The sequence below is a fragment of the Psammomys obesus genome, unplaced genomic scaffold (assembly GCF_907164565.1).
Source record: "Psammomys obesus unplaced genomic scaffold, mPsaObe1.curated_primary_1811, whole genome shotgun sequence".
Taxonomy (NCBI): domain Eukaryota; kingdom Metazoa; phylum Chordata; class Mammalia; order Rodentia; family Muridae; genus Psammomys; species Psammomys obesus.
This window is the reverse complement of record NW_026591086.1, coordinates 15,994,124-16,015,562: the sequence shown is the minus strand read 5'-3', so window position 1 is coordinate 16,015,562 and position 21,439 is coordinate 15,994,124. Positions and strand designations below refer to the sequence as shown.

Sequence of the window (21,439 nt, the reverse complement as noted above, 5' to 3'; positions counted from 1 at the left end):
TTGGTTCTATGAGACAGAAAATTACCATTTGTAACTTAAACTAGTGTGAACTGAACTAGTGCTCCTATTAAATATCATCTTACATTCAGCCTTTCTTCCTTCTAAGAAATGATCTCATGTAGTCCAGGCTAGCCTCAAACTGTGTCTAGCCTGGAATTCCAGATCATTCTTCTACCTCTAAATCCTAGGAGTAGAGGCATGCCAGCACACCCAGCTCTGCTTTTGTTGTTGTTTTTGTTTTTGGTAAGACAGGGTCTCCCTCTGTACTCCAGGCTGGCCTCAGCTTCCTAGACACTGATATATAGGTGTCTGCTTCCATACCTTCACCTTGCACATCCACAATGGAAACAATGGAGAATAGCTTTTCTCTTCAAATGTATAAGGAGAAGTTACTGTTTTAACCAGCAGCCGAAACCTATTTTTTTTATCCTATAAAATCCTAAGTGGCATGTAACATAGCTGTATCATGAACCATAATTACAATCAACATAAAGGGCTCATTCTAAGAGTCCTTCTAGAATTGGCTATTTAATAAAATATTTTTTTAAATAAAAATAAAATTTGAGGGCTGCTGGGTTAAATAAAACAGTTTTCTTTGCAGTGGGGATTCCCAGTGGCAGATATGCTAACTGTAATTTAATCGCTGAGTGTTTTCTCAGTTGTCGCGTCCTGCGATGGCTGGAACACAGACTCCCTAGAGAAAAAAGTTCCTATGAAGCGTGTTTGGAAACAGCTGACTGGGCACTTCCAGATCTGCAGCTTCCCACTGCCTGCGCATCCTGCTCTGCCTCTCCCCCTGCATCTAACAACCCCATGGCTTTAAATGCATTTCCCTGGTCAGGATCATAACTCACACTAGCTTGAAGCTCTGGCCGCCGATCAATCTTTCTTTCTTTCTTTCTTTCTTTCTTTCTTTCTTTCTTTCTTTCTTTCTTTCTTTCTTTCTTTCTTTCTTTCTTTCTCTCTCTCTCTCTCTCTCTTTCTCCTTCCTTCCTTCCCTCCCTCCCTCTCTTTTTTTTTCATTTTCTCCCTCATTTACTTTATTCACTTGTAACCCCTACCCTCTTCCCCTCCCAGTCTCACCCTCTCTCCCTCTCCCCCCCTCACCTATTCCTCAGGAAAGGGAGCTCCCTTTGCCATTCACCCCAGCTCATCAAGCTGCATCAAAACTGAGCATGTCCTCTTCCCCTGTGGCCTGGAAAGGCAGTCCTGCCAGGGAAAAGTGATCAAAGAGCTGGCAAGTGAGTCCTTGTCTAATGCAGTCCCCACTTCCCTTACTAGAGGACCCATATGAAGCCATCTGCTACATCTTTGTAGGGGGTCTAGGTCCAGTTCACGCATGGTCCTTGGTTGATGCTTCAGTCTCAGCAAGCCCCTCTGGGCCCTGGTTAATTGGCTCTGTTGTTTTTCTTGTGGAGCTCCTGTCACTTTTGGGTCCTTTTCTCTTTCCCCCCACTATTCCTCAAGACTCCCTAGGTATCAACCAATGGTTGGCTGTGAGTCTCAGCATCTGTTTTGAGGCGCTGCTGGGTACAACCTCTTAGAAGATCTAACAGGCTCTTGTCCTGGCTCTTAATTTCAGCAAAACACTGTCACCCGAGCCTTGCCATCATGAACAGTGTATTCAAAATGCTCAAACCCCATTTCCAGTGTCCACACTGCCTCAGTGTGGACCATTTTGTCAGACACCAAACTGCAACTGTAATTTCTGCCCAACCCTCACCAGCCAGCCTCCATCAGCCCACACCTGGCCATTAGGGCCTCAAGACTGCCTGACTTCACTGGAGGGGTTTGCTCCCACATTGCCATTTGCTACCTAAGCCACCTTCCGACTCAGCCTCTACCCAGTAGCCTGCTGCAACCCCAATCTCAGTGAATCTGAGAATCTCACAGGGCTTTCACACAGTCTGGTTTCTCCTTAGCCCTGGACTCCACTTGTTAGGGAATCATTTGCTCGAGTCAGGCTTGCCTTAAAGCAGGCAATGATAACCAATGGCTGCTGGGGGGGGTGAATTTCCTTTAAACTGTTTTGAAAAACGTTCTGTGTTTGTCAGGCTGTACGTAACCTAACCCACACTGTTTCCTAAAATCCCTCAGCTCATGTGCGCAGCACACTCCCATCCCTCCTCGGGACTGTTGGTTCTGAACCTGGCCTTGCTCTCTGGGCCTTGTGCTTGGCTGTGGCATTTGCTCTCCGCTTCCATAGCTTGTGTGCCTGGCCATCCCTGGCTTTGTGGCACAGCTCTTCCTCTTGCTGAGAGAGAACTCCATACTAATTCTTACACCTGTGCCTGCACCTGTGGGGTTTACAGGCCTGGAGTGAATTGTTCTGTCTAGTTACTCAAACACATCCATTTAAAAAGCCAAGCCTTAGCTCAGGGGTAGGGAGAGTGCTTGCCTCTCATGCAGGAGGCCCTGGGCATATTTATCTGAGATCCCAGCACCATAAGCAGCAGCAAGAAATGCCCAGCCTAACTGTAAGCTCGTTGGCTTTTACACCTCACTTTCACAGACGATTTTCCTCTGAACTACACTGCACGGGACTCACAGTCCTCAGCTACTACTGAACTATGTACTGTTTGGCACCAGCTGGCTCCTTGCTTCCGTTCCATGATTAGTGGCCGTATGGAACAAGCTCCTAGAGAAGGTGGGTCCCCAGGAAGTGCTTCACCAGAACCAGCTGGCTAAATGAGTTTCAAAGGCCCCACATACCTATTGTTTGTAAGTCAATGGATGACAGCCTGCCAATGGCACAGCTTGGATCACCATCATCTACTTAGGAAACTGGTTTGTTGAGCTTCCTGAAGACAGATTTGATGACAAGCCCTGTTGTTGTCTGGTTATAAATAAACTAGAAACTAGGGGCGGGGCAAACTAACAGAAGGTTGAGGATGAGAGTCCAACGATTAAGCTCTTAAGACTGCAGATGTGACAGTGTGACAAGAAGACATCTTATCCAGCAAAAACTGATTTATGGTGATAAATACATAATTTGGGTTATTTTTTTGGGGGGGGGAGAGATAAGTGCTGAGGATTAAATCCTTGCTTCTGTTTTATGATTAGCAGCCATATAGAATAAACTTCCTATAGAAGGTGCTTTGACAATGAACCTATACATATGTTTTTTTAAATCTGATTACATATAAGCGCATTTGGATCTCTGGCATAAACTGTTGTTTGGAGTAATAGGAGCTACTTATTAATACACAATTTTCACTAAAGCTGTACTCATGAGTTTTCACTATATCCACATGACAATAATTACAAGTTGGTCACCTTTTAAATGTCAGCTACTTCATGAGTATACAGGCATAGCATAAAGACCATACTTGACAAATCGGAGTGAATCATGGGAACAGGGCACTCTGGAAAAGGATAGCTCTTCCTGGTGACTGAGAGGCCAGATGCTGTGAGGCAGAATGAGGCAGAGCCAGGCCCCCGCTCTATCTAGCAGCTCAGGGTGTCACTCCAGACATGGCGTACTCTTCTTCTCATGCTGCCTCATCCACCACCTTCAGCAGAGAACAGTGGTAGCTGAGCTACTGGCTCTAGATCCTAAAGAGATGGGCTACATCTACCTTGAAAGTGATCACATTTCTATTTTCTTCCTGGTAACTCTTCTCCAGAGTTACCACGAAGAAACTGAGCTCTCATGAAAGCATGCCTAGGAAATCAGTTTAACCCTGGTCAGGTCTGGACTTGTTACGGCTTAAATTCCTCTGTAACAGCAATCTTGAGGAGTAACAGTATTAGGGAGTGAGGCACCTGAGGGATGATAGGCCCCGAGGGTTCTGGGAAGGGAGGGGGAATCAATACTGCTCTTAAAGGTTGAATGCTGCTCCCTTTGGTCTCTCTGCCACAGGAAGTTCAAAGCGCCACGTTGAACTCTGTTATTCTGAGATTTCGTCACTGACTGGATAGCGGTGGGAAATGATTTACAGGAGCATTTATTTAGCTCACACCTCTGGAGGTTTCAGCCGTACTTGGCTGGCTCTGCTGCTTGGGGTACAGGAATGCAGAGCATCATGGCTGAGCGGTGAGATGGGGCAGAGATGCTTATGTGGTATGTGGCAGCCAGAAGATAACTTGGGCGTTGGCTCGCCCCTTCTAGCATGCAGGTACAGGGATGGAACGCATGTGGTCAGGCTTGGTGGAAGTGACTCTACCCACCTTCATATTCTTCAGATAACAATGCTAGGCTACTTTGAAATGGCAGCTATTAATTTTATTTCTACATTTTAAAATGTTTTAATTTTTAATTATTTTTATTTTATGTGTACGAGTGTTTGCTTGAATACATGTATGTGTATCACATATGTGCATGGTGCCTGTGGAGGCTCAAAGTGACCTTCCTGGAACTGAAATGATGGGTCGTTGTGAGCTGCTGTGTGGGTACTGGGAACTAAACCAACGTTCTTTGCGAGAATAGTAACTGCTTTTAATCACAGAGCCATCTTTCCAGCCCCAAAGATTTCATTACTCATCTTAAATAATGAATGTATGTGTATCTGAGTGTGTGATGCCCACAGAGGCCAGAAGATGGTGTCAGGTCCCTGAGAGCTCGTTTGCAGGCATTTGTGAGCTGCTTTATGTGGGTGCTGGAGCTGAACCTAGGTCCTCTGCAAGGGCAGCATGTGCTCTTAACCGCTGAGCTATTTTTCCAGCCCCTTAAATCAATTTTTTAAAACGGGCTTTATTTATTTATTTTTAGTTGCTGTTGTTCTGCGTAAGGCTGTCTAGTCGTGGCCGCACTTGCTGACCATCTTTTCTCCATTAGGGTGCTTTGGGGGCCTGTTACTAATTGGTGTTATGTCTCTGGTCTATTCCTAGACTTTCTATTCTGTCCTATCGATTTGTTCTTTCATCCTTTTGCCAACATCACACTGCCTTGATTATCATAGTCTTGCAGTAAACCTTAAAACAGGCAACAGGATCTTCCAGTTTTATTCATCTTTAGAATGACTGTCTGGGCTATGTTAATTACATAAAAATTTTAGAATTGGGCTTGGTTTCAGCTGTTAGAAAAAGTCCTGCAGAAAGGTGCTTGGAGTTGCACTAAATCTATAGGTGTGTGTAGAGACGTGGAAACCTCCCTCATGTCCACTCTGACCCGTGAACTCCGTCTATCTCTTCACGTACTCAGTTTTTCTTTCACTAGTGCTTTGCAGTAGTTGCCACACACATCAAACACAAGCCTTGTTAAACTCTTACCTCAGCATGTCGTTCTCAAGAGCAGCCACTTAGAAAATATGTGTGTGTGTGTGTGTGTGTGTGTGTGTGTGTGTGTGTGTGTGATTGGCACTGTTATGATGGTTGCTGACACAGACACGTATAACTAATTTTGCCAAACTTAGTAGTTCTAAGTCTTTTATTGAAAAATGGATTTTCCAGGCTGGCAGTTCGGCTTTTACTTATGTTTATGTCCTCCTGGCACTAACACTTCCAGTGTGGTACTGGATAGTTTGGTGAGCACGTTCATCTGTGCCGTTACCCCCCTTAGGGGAAAGGCACTCAGCCATCCGCCGCTGAGTGTGGGGCTGGCTGTCCACAGTTGGTGCTAGTCAGACTCCTACTGGGCAGAGGAGCCTTTCTTTTCATGGCTTTCCGGGGGCAGCCTTAGCTTTGCAGCCTGCCTTGAGTCAGGGCCTGGTCTGGAGGGGTTTTGAGGAAGGCCAGAGCTGCCTCAGTGGTAGCTCAAATTCTGGTTCTCCTTCCTCCTCAGTCCTAGCCTCTTTCCTCTAAAGTTTTCGGGGCTTTACTAGCTGTGTATGCACCTGTATGGGGTTTCTGTCTGCATTTCACAGTAAAGACAGGGTATGTGTTTCATCTACAACTAGGACAAATAGATTATTTTTAAAAATCAGCTTATTATTTCTTTGTGCACACGTGTGTGTGTGTGTGTGTGTGTGTGTGTGTGTGCGTGTGCGCGTGCGCGTGTGCGCGTGTGGACACGTGCCATGGCACTACTGTGGAGGTCAGGACAACCCTGTGGAATCTGTTCTCTTCCGGAGCCTTCCTCTTTTTTGTGGGTCCTGGGGAATCAAACTTAGGCCACTAGACTTGTGTGGCAAGCACCTTTACTGGCTGAGTCAACTTGTCAGCCCTTGAGTTCCATCAGCACCCACACATGAGAACACATGCCAGTGGATAGCTTGTGGGAACTGATTCTTCTTCCACCATGTGGGTCCTGGGGATCTGGCTCAGTTCATGAGGCTTGCTGGAAGTGCCTTCTTAACTGGATGAGCCATCTTGCTGGCTCTTTCTCCACATTCTCATACTAATGTTTCCAATTTCTGACATTATCTACTGACTTCCTGCTAGGGAAGCTGAGGACTGTTTTACTGTCCCCATCTCTCTCCTCAGAGAGCACTATGGGAGGGCAGCACTGCTAACCTTTTGCTGTGTGGGAGTCAGTTTCACCAAGTGTCCCAATGTGACAAGTATTGCTACACTGTTAGTGTGTAATTACTACTCTTTTTCTATTCCCACTAACCACTGTTCTAAATAGCCATTTTATGTATGTCACTAGTGAATCCATAGACTCTCCATCAGACCTGCTCATTCATTTCAGCACCTATTTACATATTTCATATTACTTGTCGGCCTCTCTTTCCCTCCCCCCCACCTCATTCCTCCTATACTTTTCTGTCTTCTCCCGTCCTCTTGGATTAGCTGTTCTCAGGTCTCCTACATAGTACTATCTTGATGCATTCCTTCACTGTCACTTCCAGCATTAGTGACCTTTGTCTCTTCCACCCAGTCTTTCAAGGTTTACTCCCTCTTTTTGATGAGAACACACAACACAGTAACTTCCTGAAAATGCACCTTCTGAGGTTTGCACATTTGCTAATATCTTTAGAGTACCCACTACTTCATAGTGTGGCTGGATATAAAATTCTGGACTGGAAATAATTTTCCCCTTTGATGATTCAATGCCAAGTGCCATTATGATTTCTACATTTGAAAACATGTACTCTGCTCGCCACTCCTCTCAACTTATAACCTTTGAGGAGTTTCATTATCCGTGGGGTTCTGAACATCCAGGTAGATAATATATGTTTGTGTTTTCTATTTGTTATTCTGAATATTTGCTGATATTCCATTACTTCAGTTACTTTTTGGTATGATTTTCTGCTCTTTCATTTTCTGTTTCTATAATTTGTATTAGAAAAAAAAATCTTATCTTTGTTTTGTTATGTATTTTTTGATGTTTATTTTTTTGAGATAGGGTTTCTCTGTGTGGACCTGACTGTTTCTGTCCCAGTTGTATCTCTGAAACTCAGAGATACAGAGATACAACTACCTCTGCCTTCTGAGCATAAGGACTAAAGTAGTGTGCTACCATGCCTGACTTTCTTCTTGTTATTTTCAGTGTGTATATGTGTGCATGGCATGCTTCTTCTGGGATACTAATGTCTATTCCCTTCTCTGTTTTTATTTCTGCTGACACCCCCCACAAGAGATCACTTCATTCTTTGAAGATTCCTAGGTTAATCAGGGATATAGTTTTGTTTTGTTACAGAATTTTTCTTACCTTCCTAGGTCCAAGGGAGTTGAGTCACTTTCCTGGTTTCACTCTATAATATGTTTTCTCACTATATATAGCACCTCTTTTTTTCAAAGTTTATTTTTCTTTGCTTATGTGTTTTATTTTCCAGTTTTGGATAAGAGGGATCCACTGATATTTAAGGGTAAGGTAGTAAGGAGGTAGAGGGAGAGGGAGAAGGAAAGGGAGAAAGGGAGGGAGGAAAGAAGGGAAGGGGGAAGGAGAGGAAGAAGGGAGGGAGGGACAGAGGGGGGAAGAGGGAGAGTGAGAGTGAGAGTGAGAGAGAGAGAGAGAGAGAGAGAGAGAGAGAGAGACTGTGTGTCTGTTTGATTGTATAAAGCTAGCCCTTACCAACATGTCGGTCTTTGTACAGTATTCTGGGAGGGGCTGCTAGATCTTTGCATCGCAAATATTCTTCCTCAGTCCTGCCAACTTCAGACAGTGTTTCTCTGGTTTCCTGTCTGAGGAATGTAAGCATGGAAGCTGACTTCTGAGGACCCCGGTAGAAGGTGGGTTCTCCTGTATTCCTCTCCTAGGCTGCTCCAGTCTCTGACCACTCCTACCTTTTGTAAGGTAGCAGAAAGCCAGCTTTGGGGAGCATTAGATGGAGGAAGAGGACTACAACTAAATGCCCCTGTATAGGCTGCGAATTTATACTTCAACCTTCAGGTTTATGCAGTGCCTTCAAGTCCTAAACCTGACAAATGCTAAATAAAAAGGGGGTGGGGGCTGAGAAAACACAGTTCTGAACCCATCTCACTCTCTGTCCCCTGCACTTGGGCTCAGGCACATGCTGTATATTTTGCTGTGCATTTTGGCCTTGCTCTAGCTTGTCTCTTGAATAACTAAACAAGTATAATCCTCTACTGACCATTGTCCTGTCATTGATTTTCTGCTCTTCTTCAAGCTGACAGGTTTAAGCAAAGACTATTTTTTCAATTCCTTTTTTGGGCCTGACAAAACTTTTTCTAAGCAGGATTATAAACAAAGCTTACATTTAATACCAGGGCAGACGATGACTTATAGAGCTCACTGGGTCGTGATTCACTAGTGGGCATCTGGGTAATAGCACTTCATTTTACAGTGGCTGTGTCTCCACATAAACATTCAACAATTCTGTAGCCCAATATTACTTAAATGCTAAGTCTCTAATTCTTACTGTTTACTGAAGACTTACTCTGTGCCAGGAATAAAGTATTTCATTCTCACAGGAACTTTGTAATGCACAAACAGCATTATCAGCCTGTCACAAGTAGGAGGGGAAACTTGAAAAGCACAGGGAATTTGCCAAAGATCACACACATGAGACATAGACCTTAAGTCAGGTTTGACTACTCCAAATATCACGCTCTTAAAAACCTGGCTATACTACTTATAGGAGAAAATAATTTTATTAGAAATGTAATGGTAAAAAACTTTATTTCTGAAGCCCCTGTGATGCACTGGCCACATTAACTACATACTAAAAATGCTCAGCCAGAACACTTCTAGAGTGGGTATTGTCAGGCTACGTGACACCTTAATACATCACAGGCATGTTTTAGATCTGCTTCCTCATACTTTTAACAAACACTGCTAACACTGTTCCCTTATTTACCAATATAAACAATATGCACTGTGGGAGCAACAACATAAAACAATGTCTTAAAGCTTGGCATGAGAGAAGGGAGTTGAAATAGTACTGATGGTGATTTGAGGAGAACATTCTGAAGACTTCCTTAGGCTTTTTCCAGAGTCTGGAGGCAAGACAGGATTTCTATTTTTGATAATTGTTTAGAATTGTTACAGCCATAATTTTCAGTTTATATGGCTGTCTCTATCACTGGATATGCAGTTTATATAACTATCTTTCTCACTGGATATGCAGTTTATATGGCGGCCTCTCTCACTGGATATGCACAACTTATATGGCTGTCACTGTTGCTGTATCCATACGCACAAGAGTAACTGAAAACTCAGAGCCCCTCAAAAATCATCAACTTCCTACTTCTTTTTCTTAGAGAAGTGGTAGTTGATCTAACTAACTGCTAAATTTAACTACTTAACTAATTCTGATGCTTTGATGGATGGAAGGATGGAAAACTTGAGTAGCAACTGTTTCTGAACTACAATGTGTGGAAGAAAGGCAATTCCCATACATGAGTCCAGGAGTGTCACCTGAAGGCAGACTTCTTTCTAGTTCTTTGTTCAAACCCAGATGTTGCTTCAACAACATTAATAGTCTGGGAATGAAGTTCAGAGTGTTGCCTGGCATGTTTGAGGACCTGGGTTCAATCCCCAGCACTAAATTAAAAAAAAAAAAAAAGTTTTCCCCCCTCCCAATGACATTGCTCTCTGTAGCTGGCACACTGTGGTTTCTATATTTTTCGGAGAGAGCATTATACCACCTTATTTGCTTTCAGTCTTGCACTTTTTAAAAATAAACTATCAAGTTCTCAAAGGGTTGAGTATAATGATAGTTCAGCAAGTGGCACACTGGAACCAAACCTTACCAGCTTGTCAGAGATCACTGCAAAATATTCCGGAATTTTGTAAGCAGACCATTAACCTCTGGTAGCTTGAAACCAGCAGGGAGGAAATATTTACACCACAGAACTTGGTATACATTGTTAGCACCCTTTGCCAATTATCGGCATGACGGCTGCCTTATCAGCATATCCTGGGTACACTTACCAGGAGGGCTTACATTTTTAGAAGTTAACTACTGAAAACCTTGCAGAGTAAAAGTTAATTTCTGTGGATTTCTCTAGTGGGAATAAACAATAGAAAAATAATTCTAGGCATAGCCCAGGGGTTACCACACAGGCAAACAGCTGGTCATGTCAGTAAAAGCCAAGTGTGTTTGTACATGACTAGAGATACGCAGGGAATTGCAAAAGTTCATGAAAGGCATTGGGTTTCTGGGAAAAGGAGATCCCCAAAGATATAACATGTTTAACAATCCTACAAGCCTTGACTCCTCTGTAACAATGACACATGGAATCAGGTTGTTTCCAGAGTTATTGGCCAAAGCAAAGAACAAAGCATAAAAGTAGACTAGGCTTCCTTGGAAAAATGAACAAAGAACTGTGTAACACTAAAACATCTTCAGAGCTTGTATGCTGGAGAAAAAAAAAAAACAACAAGTTTAATATAAGAGTAGCAATTACTCTGAAATAGGCCTTATCATCCAACTAAAATCTTAAAACTGTGAAGTGCCTGCGCTAGTGGCTAGAAAAGGCCAACCATTAACAACAGAACTGTCATTTATACGTGCTAGGAAGGGAAAATCTGTTTTTGTTTTCTGGGACACATGGGCAGACCTCATGTTCAGGAGTGGTTGAACAACATATAGTGGAGTCCACAGGTTGGTGTGTGTGTGTGTGTGTGTGTGTGTGTGTGTGTGTGTGTGTGTGTGTGCGCGCGCGCGCGCGCGCGCACATGTGTGCATGCACCTGAGTACTTTTTATTTGGTTACACTTGATTGGCATTATTTTTCTGTTTGAGTGTTGTTTTATTTTGTTCTCTTGGTTTTGGGGGTATTGTTTTTTGTTTGTTTTGAGAAAAAAGCTATAGTTGGGTGGGTAGGGAGGGGGAGAAGATCTGGAATGATGTGGGAAGGGGAAGAATATGATCAAAATAAATTTAAATTAAAATGGTTTTTAATAATAAAAGTATAAAAAAGTAATTTTTATTAATTTTTTTCACAAAACAAACAAAAAACCAAACTGGCAACCATAGTTAGCAACTGGGGTTTGAATGAGAGTGGTGCAGAGAGGCTCATACATACTGTTTGGGAAGGACTAGGAGGTGAGGCTTTGTTGGGGGAGGTGTGTTATGGGGCTGGGCTTTGACGTTTCAAAGGCTTCCAGCCATCCCCAGTGCTCTCTGCCTCTGGCTTGCAGTCTGAGTTGTGAGCTCTCAGCTGTGCCTGCCACCGTGCCTTCACTCCACCATCATGGACTCTAATTCTCTGGAACCATAAGCTCAATTAAACACCTCTTTTTGATAAGTTGTCCTGGTTGTGGTGTTGTATCACAGCAACATCAGTGTGAACAAACTACATGATCCCAGAGTGTTTTCTTCAGAGGCACAATGGACCGGTGGTGCTTTCATGTGGCTCAGGTATCTTTCGCCTGCACCTCCTTGCATGCATCTCTCTGTCTACACTGACCACGTGCCTCCCTCGCTGCAAGGACATGTGGTTCTAGTCCCGAACTGTGATTCAGAACGTCCATCATCTGTGGTTAAAGGAATGCTCCTCAAAGGCCACAGAGCCCCTCGCAGTGCCATCTGGAGATCTGCTGTCTGAGTCCCCTGCTGTAAGTAGAAAACCTTGTCTCATGAGAACAACACGAACAGCTGTGCAGAGATGATGAGTTCAGTTTTGAAGAAAAGGGTGCAAACTTAAAAAAAAAAACTGTTTGGAGGAATAAAAATAATAAAATAAAAAACATGTAACATTGTGAAATGTAACTGGATGAGTTTGGGATTATAATTAACCCGTGCTTCTGAAAATATAGTCTAAATGTAAAAACAGCTGATTCTAGGCACTGCAGTTGTGGTAATACCTTCATATAGCTGATCACTATAGGAAAACACACATTCTTGTCAGAATTAATGAATGTATGCTAGATGAAGAGTTCAAGCAGTACTCCCTTGGGTTCTCATTTGAAAACATAGCAAAGAATTCACTAACAAAATTTCAAGTAAGTATGGCCTCCATGCTAATGCTGCTAGATGGCGGAAGGCAGCAAGGACACCATAGTTTGTCCGCGAGTGTAAGGACAGTCCGCCTGCTATACTCAGAACAATCAGGGATGAAGCAGGCAGCTTGAAAGATTATTTCCCAAGCCTTCACTACTGACCTAAAGGAGCATCCACTACCCAACAGGAGCCACACAAAGGACTGTAGAAATCTCCCAAGCAGAGGGTTGACTCCCCAAGTGCTGGGGTGCAGAGGTGAGCTTTCATTTTTCAATAATGTGTAGTATACATAATGGCCACTAGATGGCGATCAGACCACTCCACCAGAGTCTGTGAAAGGAGCTGGCATCCAGGACTTGAATAGGCCATCAAGAACTAGGTGTCTTTCCTCACTTCTGTAAGAGAGAGTTCCTAAGCTCCAGAATCAGGAGCAGCACCCTTCTGAGCACTGCTGAGGAAAGTGTTCACAAATGAGGTAGACTGAGTGTTGACTAGAAAGGGTTGACTAGAGGACAAGTATCAATTCCTATTACTGGCAGTGACTCCTGTAAATATTTGGCTGTACAATCTACTGGTGAATTACAACATGAATAGACAGTATTCCGCCTCGTTATTTACCAAGAGATTTGACCAAAATTTCAAACAATGACAGGCTATCTGGGTTATTCATTCTGGCCACTGGCATAAGGATACATACTCACAATTTGTTTTTTCTGAGTATCCAACTTACCATGCTTAATATCAACCATACAGACTGAGAAACAATAGAGCAAAAGGAACATGCTGACTAACATCTAGTTTTCCCAATAAAATACCTTTTAATTCGATTTATATTATTTTATTACTGTTTGCCTATTTCTGCTCTCTGAACTTTGAGCTAGGACAGAGTTGTACATTTCTGAGAAAATAGTGTGATTAGAGGAAGTTCAGATAATATTTTGGTTATTCTTGAGATAATTTTGATTATTTCTAGCTTCACTATTTAGCTTCAGTTGCCAGTGTCATTTACTTGATACAAGCTCAAGCATAAACGAAGCCAATAACTGTTGTGTAGCCATTACTTAACTAGGGAGCTAGAAAAGCAAAGATCTGCAATATATTCAGACAAGTGCCAGGAAGAGAAAAGTTACAGGATAAAAACACAAATAAAGAGGGGTTAAAGTTTTAAACAGCCAAGAACCATTAGTAAATGATAAGTAAACATTTTTCAAATTTCTTTCAGAAAAAGAACTAAGAGGCTTAATTTAGGTCACAAATATTTTCTTTCCCTTCCTCTCTCTCTCTCTGTTTTTTGTTTTTGTTTTACAAGACAGGGCTTCTCGGTATAGTCCTGGCTGTCCCGGGAACTTACTTTGTAGACCAGGCTGGCCTCAAACTCAGAGATCTGCCTGCCTCTGCCTCCCAAGTGCTGGGATTTAGGGTCTGCACTGTCACACCTGGCCCCCTTTTCTTTCTTATTTGAGACAGGGTCTTGCTAGGGAGCCTGGATTATCCTTGAACACTATCTGGTTCAATCTTGTCGGGATTTCACATCACCAGTGCCGAGGTGACCACGCATGCCCCACCATACCCAGCTAGACTCCACGTCTAGGGAAGTCTATAGGGAAAGCATGAGCTTTGATTTCCACGTTATATGAGAAATACAAAAGAAAACACATTTGAAGTTCAAACACAACAGTATTTACTGTTAGGCACCAGTGAAAGCAGAAGTGAAAGAAATTTAGTTCAAATAGAGTGCAAACTAACGTTTAGAGTAATTCTGAACAGAACCATAGGTCACGAGTTCCCTAAATATCGTTAAGCACAGCGGATGGACAGGGGTCACTCTGCTGCTACAGTAGAGCAACCAACTTACCAACATCTTTTTAGAGCAATGTACTTGCTTTAACTTAACTAAATTAATACATTTATGTCTCTTCAAAAGTGCTGGAAGTCACTAGCCGATTTTGGTTTGAGATTTTCAAGAGATTCCTGCAAGCTTTAAAAAAATCTATGGGAAAGGTATATTATATATTATTCATTTACAAATATACTTAAATTTCTTTTAAGAAAAAAATCACATAAAATAGTAATAACTAATAAATTACTGATAAAATAATAAGTGGTAATGCCTTACCTTGTTAATGTCTGTTTGCAGAGTGATGGGGCTGGTAGCAACCTACCCTTCTTCCAATTAATTTTGGAGCCTACCTTTCTTTTTGCTACATAACAATGATATTTGACAAGAAAAGATTTGCTCTGAAAACTGCAAGCTGATGGTGTTAATTTATACATAAATCAGTCTGCAGCCTGCCTTGTTCCTCTAGTGAGTCCTAGACAGCACCAAGCACAGACACTGACTGCTTCATCTCCTCAGCTGGGCTTCCCTGCGCTCAGAAGGGCTGTTTCTGTATCTCTCTCAGTCAGAGCTGCACCTGCTCATAGTGCCTGCTGGCTTTCCACTGTTGGCAAATAGGTGCCGGCACAAACTCCATGAGAGGCACATTTCACTGTCTTTCTCCCGTCCAGAGCTTTGGACCTTAAAGGGATATGTTGTACACAATAGCCCCAGGTTTTGTTTTTTTTTTTTTTTAACTTTTCCAGGCAGCATGCACAGATGTTAACAACCATGCTGATACAAGAAAGAAAGATGCAGAAAGCCAGAGATGCTTATGGCTAAAAACTGCAAGTTGATTATATTTGCATGTTGTGATGTTGGTAACCTAGACATTTAAGCATTGGCAGAAAACTAAGGCACAGTCTTAATTTGCCACCCTCAAGACTGTCTTTTTCTGTTACGAGTCTAAAAATAATTGTTAGCCATTTAAGCAGCTATTGGAGTAGCTAAACCAGAAGTTTCCTCAACGGCGGCATTCAAAACTAAATTAATTTGTGAGAGGAAAGGTCAATTCAAGTGATACCTGCATATGTTTGTCACTGTCTTGTCCAATCATGTTTCTCCATTCCACGAGCGACTGCTGCAGACGTTCAAGTCCAGTCTCCCAAAGCCTGACACGCCCTCCCATATCAACAGTCACAACGCCATTTTTGTCCCACTCAGCCAGCAGAGCATCTGTGTCCGAAATAGCAGATATCCATGCGGTGTATGGCGAGAGAGATTCTGCACTAAAAAAGGAGCCCAAAGTAGAGATCAGAAACCATGCAAAGCAGGCAGGTGACACCTTAACACGTGTAATGCTGCTTCCCACCAGAAGTCTGTCCTTTCAGCCTTGGTGAGCTGCACCTGCTCTTCTCCAATGCATGGTTGTTTACTGTCTGCTCTAACCCGTCTCACAGCACAAGAACATCCCAAGGACATATGCAATGAAGGTAGAAGAACAGATGCAGTTTACAAGTCGAGGAGATAGCTCAGTGGTTAAAGCGCTTGCTGTGCAAGCATGGGTACGGGAGGGGCTTCAGTGGGCTGGAGTGGCAGCCTGCGTAATTCCGGCTGCAGAGGACATGTCAGTACTGCGGGGAGGCAGAACTTACTAGTAGAGCACTGCATATTCAACCCTCAGCACCCCAAAATAAAAACCTAATCAAACTCAAATATATGAGACCAAAACTTGAGGAAAAAAAATGTATTCATTTTGGCTCTGCAGTTACGTAACTCTGCTATGTTTTGTATTATTTGATGTTAGCTGTGGTGGTTTGGATGAGAATGGCCCTGTAGGCTCATATGTTTGAATGCTTGGTCCCGGTTAGAGGAACTGTTTGGGAAGGACTAGGAGGTGTGGCCTTGTGGGAGGACATGCAGCCCTGGGAGTGGGCTTTGAGGTTTCAAAAGCCCCTGCCAAGTCCAGTCGCATTCTCTCTTTGCCTCCCCGCCTGAAGATCAGGACGTAGGCTCCCAGCTAAAGCTTCAGTACCATGCCTGCCTATCACCATGCTCTCTGCCATGAGGATCATGAACTGGCCCTGTAAAACTGGAAGCAAACCCCCAATCAAAAGCTTCCTTTCAAAAGTTGTCTTGGTTGTGCTGTTTTATCAAAGCAAAAACACAGTAACCAAGAAAGGCATGTAGAACATTCACCATACACATACACACACACACACACCATCACCTTAAATTTAGATGGCTCATTCTTCTCTAATGTGTGCCAAATACAGCAATGGCTAATTTCAACAGAAAGTCAGAATGTAAGAACAATGATCTCAATTATGTGACATGTGAAATGTTTTGCAAGTGTAAAATATGTACTAGGATTTGAAAGACTTAGAAGAAAGGTTTTTTTTCCCCTTTTTTTCTTTTTGAGATACGGTCTCACTACGTACCCCTCGCTGGCTTGAAACTTACAGATACCCACTTGCCTCTCTGTTCTGAGTGCTGGTATTAAAGGCACACACCATCATGTCTAACCTACATTAAAATTTTTATACTAACAGTATCTCAAAAATATTGTCTTAGAGATACTGGTTTAAACAAAATATATCATTAAAGTTCCGTTTACCTCGTTCTTTTTATTTCCTGGTAATGGGGACCAAACCCTGGGCCCTGCACATCGCAGGGCGTGCACTCAGCCTCTGAGTACACCCGCTCCCTTGCTTATGTTCTTTGTGTGGCTCTGACTATATCAGATCAGCTGGACTGCACTGGTCAGACAGCTTCAGTTGGGAGGAATGCCTTGTGTGCCCAGCTAGCACTTGCTGAGCACTCTGATGCCCTTCCAGGACCTCCTTCCTTGGCCAGTAGAATGAAAAGCTCATACAGAATGTAATGAACACAGATACATGCAGCTCAGGGGGAACAGTGGGAAAATGACCATTGCTTTCGAAATGCTAACAGTAGTTAACGTTGATTTTGACAACGTGACACAAACCTAGACCCGTTTGGGAAGAGAAACCTTAACTGAGAAAAATGCTTTCACTAGATTACCTGTAGACAAGTCCGTAGGGCATTTTGTTGATTCATGATTGATAAGGGGAGGGGACAGCCCATTGTGGGTGATGACACCCATGGGTAGGTGTTTCTGGGTTCTATAAGAAAGCAGGTTGAACAGAACATGGAGAGTAAGCCAGTAAGCAGCATTCATGGATTCTGTTTCAATTCCTGCTTCCAGGTTCTTGCCCCGACTTCCCTCAGTGCGAGCATTGGCCCAAGACTTGCTTTTGGTCACAGTGTTTGTCACAGCAATATAAACCCTAACTAGACACTACAGGGCATTGTTTGCTTTGATTCTTGAACTAATTGTGTATTTTAGCGGAAGTATGACTAAGGTGGAATAAGAAATTTTCTTAAATGATTAAAAGACAACTCCCACTAAGCCAAAATATCAAGGCATTCTAAGAAGCCAAATGATCAGAGAAAGTAAAATTACCTCTCTGGATAATAATTTCACTTTTCATAGCTGTCAAGTCTGATTACAGGTCACGAGAAAGGAAGCGTTTGCTGAGTGCCGCATTGCCATGCCTCGCTGTTTTCTTTTAGGAATTGGAGGAGGGTAAAGGGACATGGCCCAGTGCTGCACTGGGCAGCCTACAGATCCTGCCACGCCTGCCTGACCCCTGTCTGATGCTAGAGAAGGCTCCAGATTCTTCTCACTGGGACTTCAGGCAAGGCTCTACCCACTGTGTTGTGAAGGGTTCAGTCACATGTGTCAAGGCACATCAAGGGAGGGAATGTGATCTTAATCTAGGTTAAAGTAGAGGAGAAAGACTAGGAGGTAGCTTTGGGCTGGCAGTGAAGAAAGGACGGAAGAGGAACATAGTCACAGTGGACCAAGGCCTCAGCTAGAACACTGGAGACTAGGCAGAGCCTCTGGGGCCTCAGGCGAGTGGGCACACGGGTGTTCTCACAGTGGGGAAGAGAGTATGTGTGCTTAGAGCACGCATCTCCCTGCTTTCCAGGCTTTGCTGGCAAGGCTGGACAACAATGGATGCCGTGGGTGGTAACAAGTTCTACCCTAAGTCTCTGGGAATTGTTCCACCACAGGGCTGACAGGACTGTAAATATACAGTATCATCTTTAGAAACAATGTAATTCTAATGCTAGCTAGAGTCTTGGGCATTTTGAATCAGTTATTTCAGGAAATGACTGAAGTTAATTCAGTATTAAATTAAAATTTTTGCAGTGCTGACAGTGTTGTCCCTGGTACAGAAAGTAAGAATCAGAACACAGTACTCAAAGCAGAGCAGGGGGCCAGAGGTCAAGGGCTCATGCCTATACACTGTGTTTACAAGCATTTGAGTGTTTTTCAAAATGAAAATGTCATTAACACATGCATAAGAATGGTGAAATTCAAACCAACTGTACATGGGAGGGGAGAGAACTTGCTACTTTGAGACACAGAAACCGTGCATTTATTCAGAGTGCACAGGAAGAACTCTCTTGTTTTCATACAGCCAACCACGGTAAGGAGAGCGGTGAGATAGATTACCTGGGGACAGGGAGGTATCGGAGTTTCTTTGCTTGGAGATCCGTGACCTCTATGTAGCCAGCTGTCTGTGGTGGGGTAACCCCTGTAAAGAAATCACGACACAAGCCAAGTGTTAAAGGGGTGCAGATGCCAAAGTGGCCCCAAGGGTGGAACTCTGGCAACTGCTTGGCAAAGAACTGGTCATGACTAGACAGTGAAGGGCTCAGGGTAGCAGCAGAAAAAAAAGCCATGAGGTCTCTGCAATTCTGAGGTTAGCCTTCCAGCAAATTCCAGAGCTTGATAACTACAGCCCCACTGAACAAAGCCTTGGCCATCAAAACATCCCAAAAGCACAGTGAAGCAAAACTCACCTGTATTAGACAACGTGCTTTTTAAAGATTTTTGTCTGCCTGTCTAACTACATGTTTAGCTTCTATCTTCCTATCATTCATCATTTTTATTACAGTTTGGACTAGAACCAAATGTCCAGCATGTCCACACTGTGTCCATTGAGTATAGTTCACAAAACAACAACAAAAAAACAAACAAAAACAAGAAACAGCAGTTGTTTATGTCTGCAGTTGAAGAAAAAAAAAACCAAACAAACAAACCAAAAGAAACAGGCTATCTAAAAACCTCAAGTTGAAGGATTTTTCTACAATGAGCTGTCTAAAACCCTCAGCGCACCTCTTCCTACTCAGCAAGGGTAAACCAGCACTCACTTTGCAGCAGACACGCTGACCTGCACGGCAGGGAGCTCACAGTGGGAAGAGCAAAGTTCTTCCCTTTGTCTTTTCTTTTTCTATTTGAGCCACTGTGGACCTCTGGGAACTGAGAAAAGATTCCAGAGGTGGGGAGTGGGGGACAGTGCCAGGGCTGGGGCAAAAGCCTCAAGAGGAAGGAAGAGGCGGGGCAGGGACAGGAGGGCCAAGGAAAGGGGGTAACATGTACTCTGCCCACCCAGCGAGCAGCTGTCCCCGAGTGGCCACTTGCACAAGTCGCACATGCTTACCGTAAGTCAGGCTGTCTGTCATGTACTTCCACGGAATAAAGCCTATCTTTGATAAAGTTGTGCACTATATAGAAAATTTTTGACAATGTCTGCTGTTAGCTGAAATGAGCTGAATTTACACTTGGTCTACAAATACATATTTATCGACCAAGTTTTGTTTTGTTTTGGTTTTCTAAAAAAGTTATTGAAGTTATTGAAGCTAGAGCTGCTTATCTAACTAATCTAAACACTTTGGTCTGTCACTAAACGCACACAGCACTGATGGCAGAACACTGTAAGAACAACATGTCTACTCGTTTTAAAATATTTTTCTACATCACTCTTTCTTTTAGTCCACTTTGCAATTAATCCCACAGGCAGATAAAAATATAGGATAAAAATATAGCAGTGGCTATGTCTGCTCTTCAGTAAGGAGAAAGCAAGAATTGATACTGATATTAGGACATTTCGTGCAGCAGCAAAAGGACTCCATGGTTACACAGGTACCTGGCAGTGTTGTGGCAATCGTGCTAATAAGCACTTAAAAAGAATCAAGAGTAAAATTTACTGACCTAAAAATAAACCAGAAGACAAAAACATTTACAGAAAGAGCCTTATGGTTATCCCTGAGTGGAATTCATGGATGGATTAAGGAAGTGTATCTGTGGCCAGGTTTCTCTCCAAACTTAGCCTTATCCATCCATTTTAAACACATCCATACTTAAGAGGATGGAGGCTCAGTATATTTTCACTGTGGTTAGAGCCCAGGTGGATTTCAAAGATAGGTACAAACTGTGTTTAGGGATTAGTCCACTAACCATTAAAGGGAAGTCATTGCTACAGTGTTTATCCCTGAGTTCCCACGAAGAGTGGAGAGTTTATATGCACAGGGCCAAGGTTAGGGACAGGAAAAAAAAAAAAAAAAAACAAAACTGTCCTGTAAAACAACCAAGAGAGTCTGCAAAGGAAAAAGAAGTTACTTCACAAAATTCACTCCTTTTGGAAATGTAATTAGAGGTACACCTGCTGGCCAGTAGCATTAAGGCTCTTCCATCTGTATTCACAGATTAAAGGTGATATGTGCTATAGTGAAAAGTTTGACTGAATGATGTTTTCCAGTAACCTTCTTTATGTATGTATGTGTGTGTGCATGTTCATGTGTGTGGGCGCACAGGTGTGTGTGCATGCGTGTGCAGGTGCATGTGGAGGTCATCGGCAAGAACTCGTCCACCTTGTCTTTTGAGAAATGATCTCTTACTGGCTAGGGTTTATTGATCTGGTAGGCTGACTGGCAACCGAGCCCCAGGGATCTGCCTTTATCTACCTCCCTTGTATGGGATTATGAGTATGTCCCACCATGTTTGGCTTCTCTGTGTAGGCTGTGAAGTCTGAACTAGGCCACATGTGTACACACGGGCTTTATTGGCTGAGCCATCCCCTTCCAGGCTTCCAGGAGCCTCCTTTATGCTGACAGAACAGCAACTTCAGTAATTTCCTCCTTCAGTACGCCAACACTCTTGTCTATGCACAAAAGGCAGAAACAGTGTCTACGCAACACCACGCTGTATGACGGCAAACAAGTGCAAACACTGAACGTGAACTTGCAAAGAAATGATGACTAAATTGTGGCACACGAAGCAGCGAAAATAAAAGGGAAATTCAGGCTGGCAATGAGTTTCTTCCTTTGACTGAGAGGACCTACTGAGTTCTTTCTTTTGAGTCTTGTCTAAATGGGTCCCAAATGGGCCCTGACTCGAGCTTCTGTGTTTTCTCTTATGTCATTTTGCATAAAAACCAAAAATTAAGTCAAAAGGGACAATAAATCTAAATATACAACCCAAAGCTACAAAAATCCCAGAGGAAATAGGTCATCTGCCT

The 21,439-nt window shown here is 43.1% G+C and overlaps 1 protein-coding gene across 1 annotated transcript in view; it reads right to left on the bottom strand.

Annotated features, from left to right (window-relative positions):
- Positions 1-21,439, bottom strand: part of Vwa8 (von Willebrand factor A domain containing 8) — a 355,260-nt gene that overhangs the window by 62,778 nt on the left and 271,043 nt on the right. Inside the window, exons 36-37 of the mRNA XM_055609598.1 lie at positions 18,592-18,673; positions 15,133-15,337 (exon numbers count right to left, since the gene is read on the bottom strand). Of these exons, the coding sequence (XP_055465573.1) occupies positions 15,133-15,337; positions 18,592-18,673 (287 nt within the window). The remainder of the gene's footprint in view (positions 1-15,132; positions 15,338-18,591; positions 18,674-21,439) is intronic.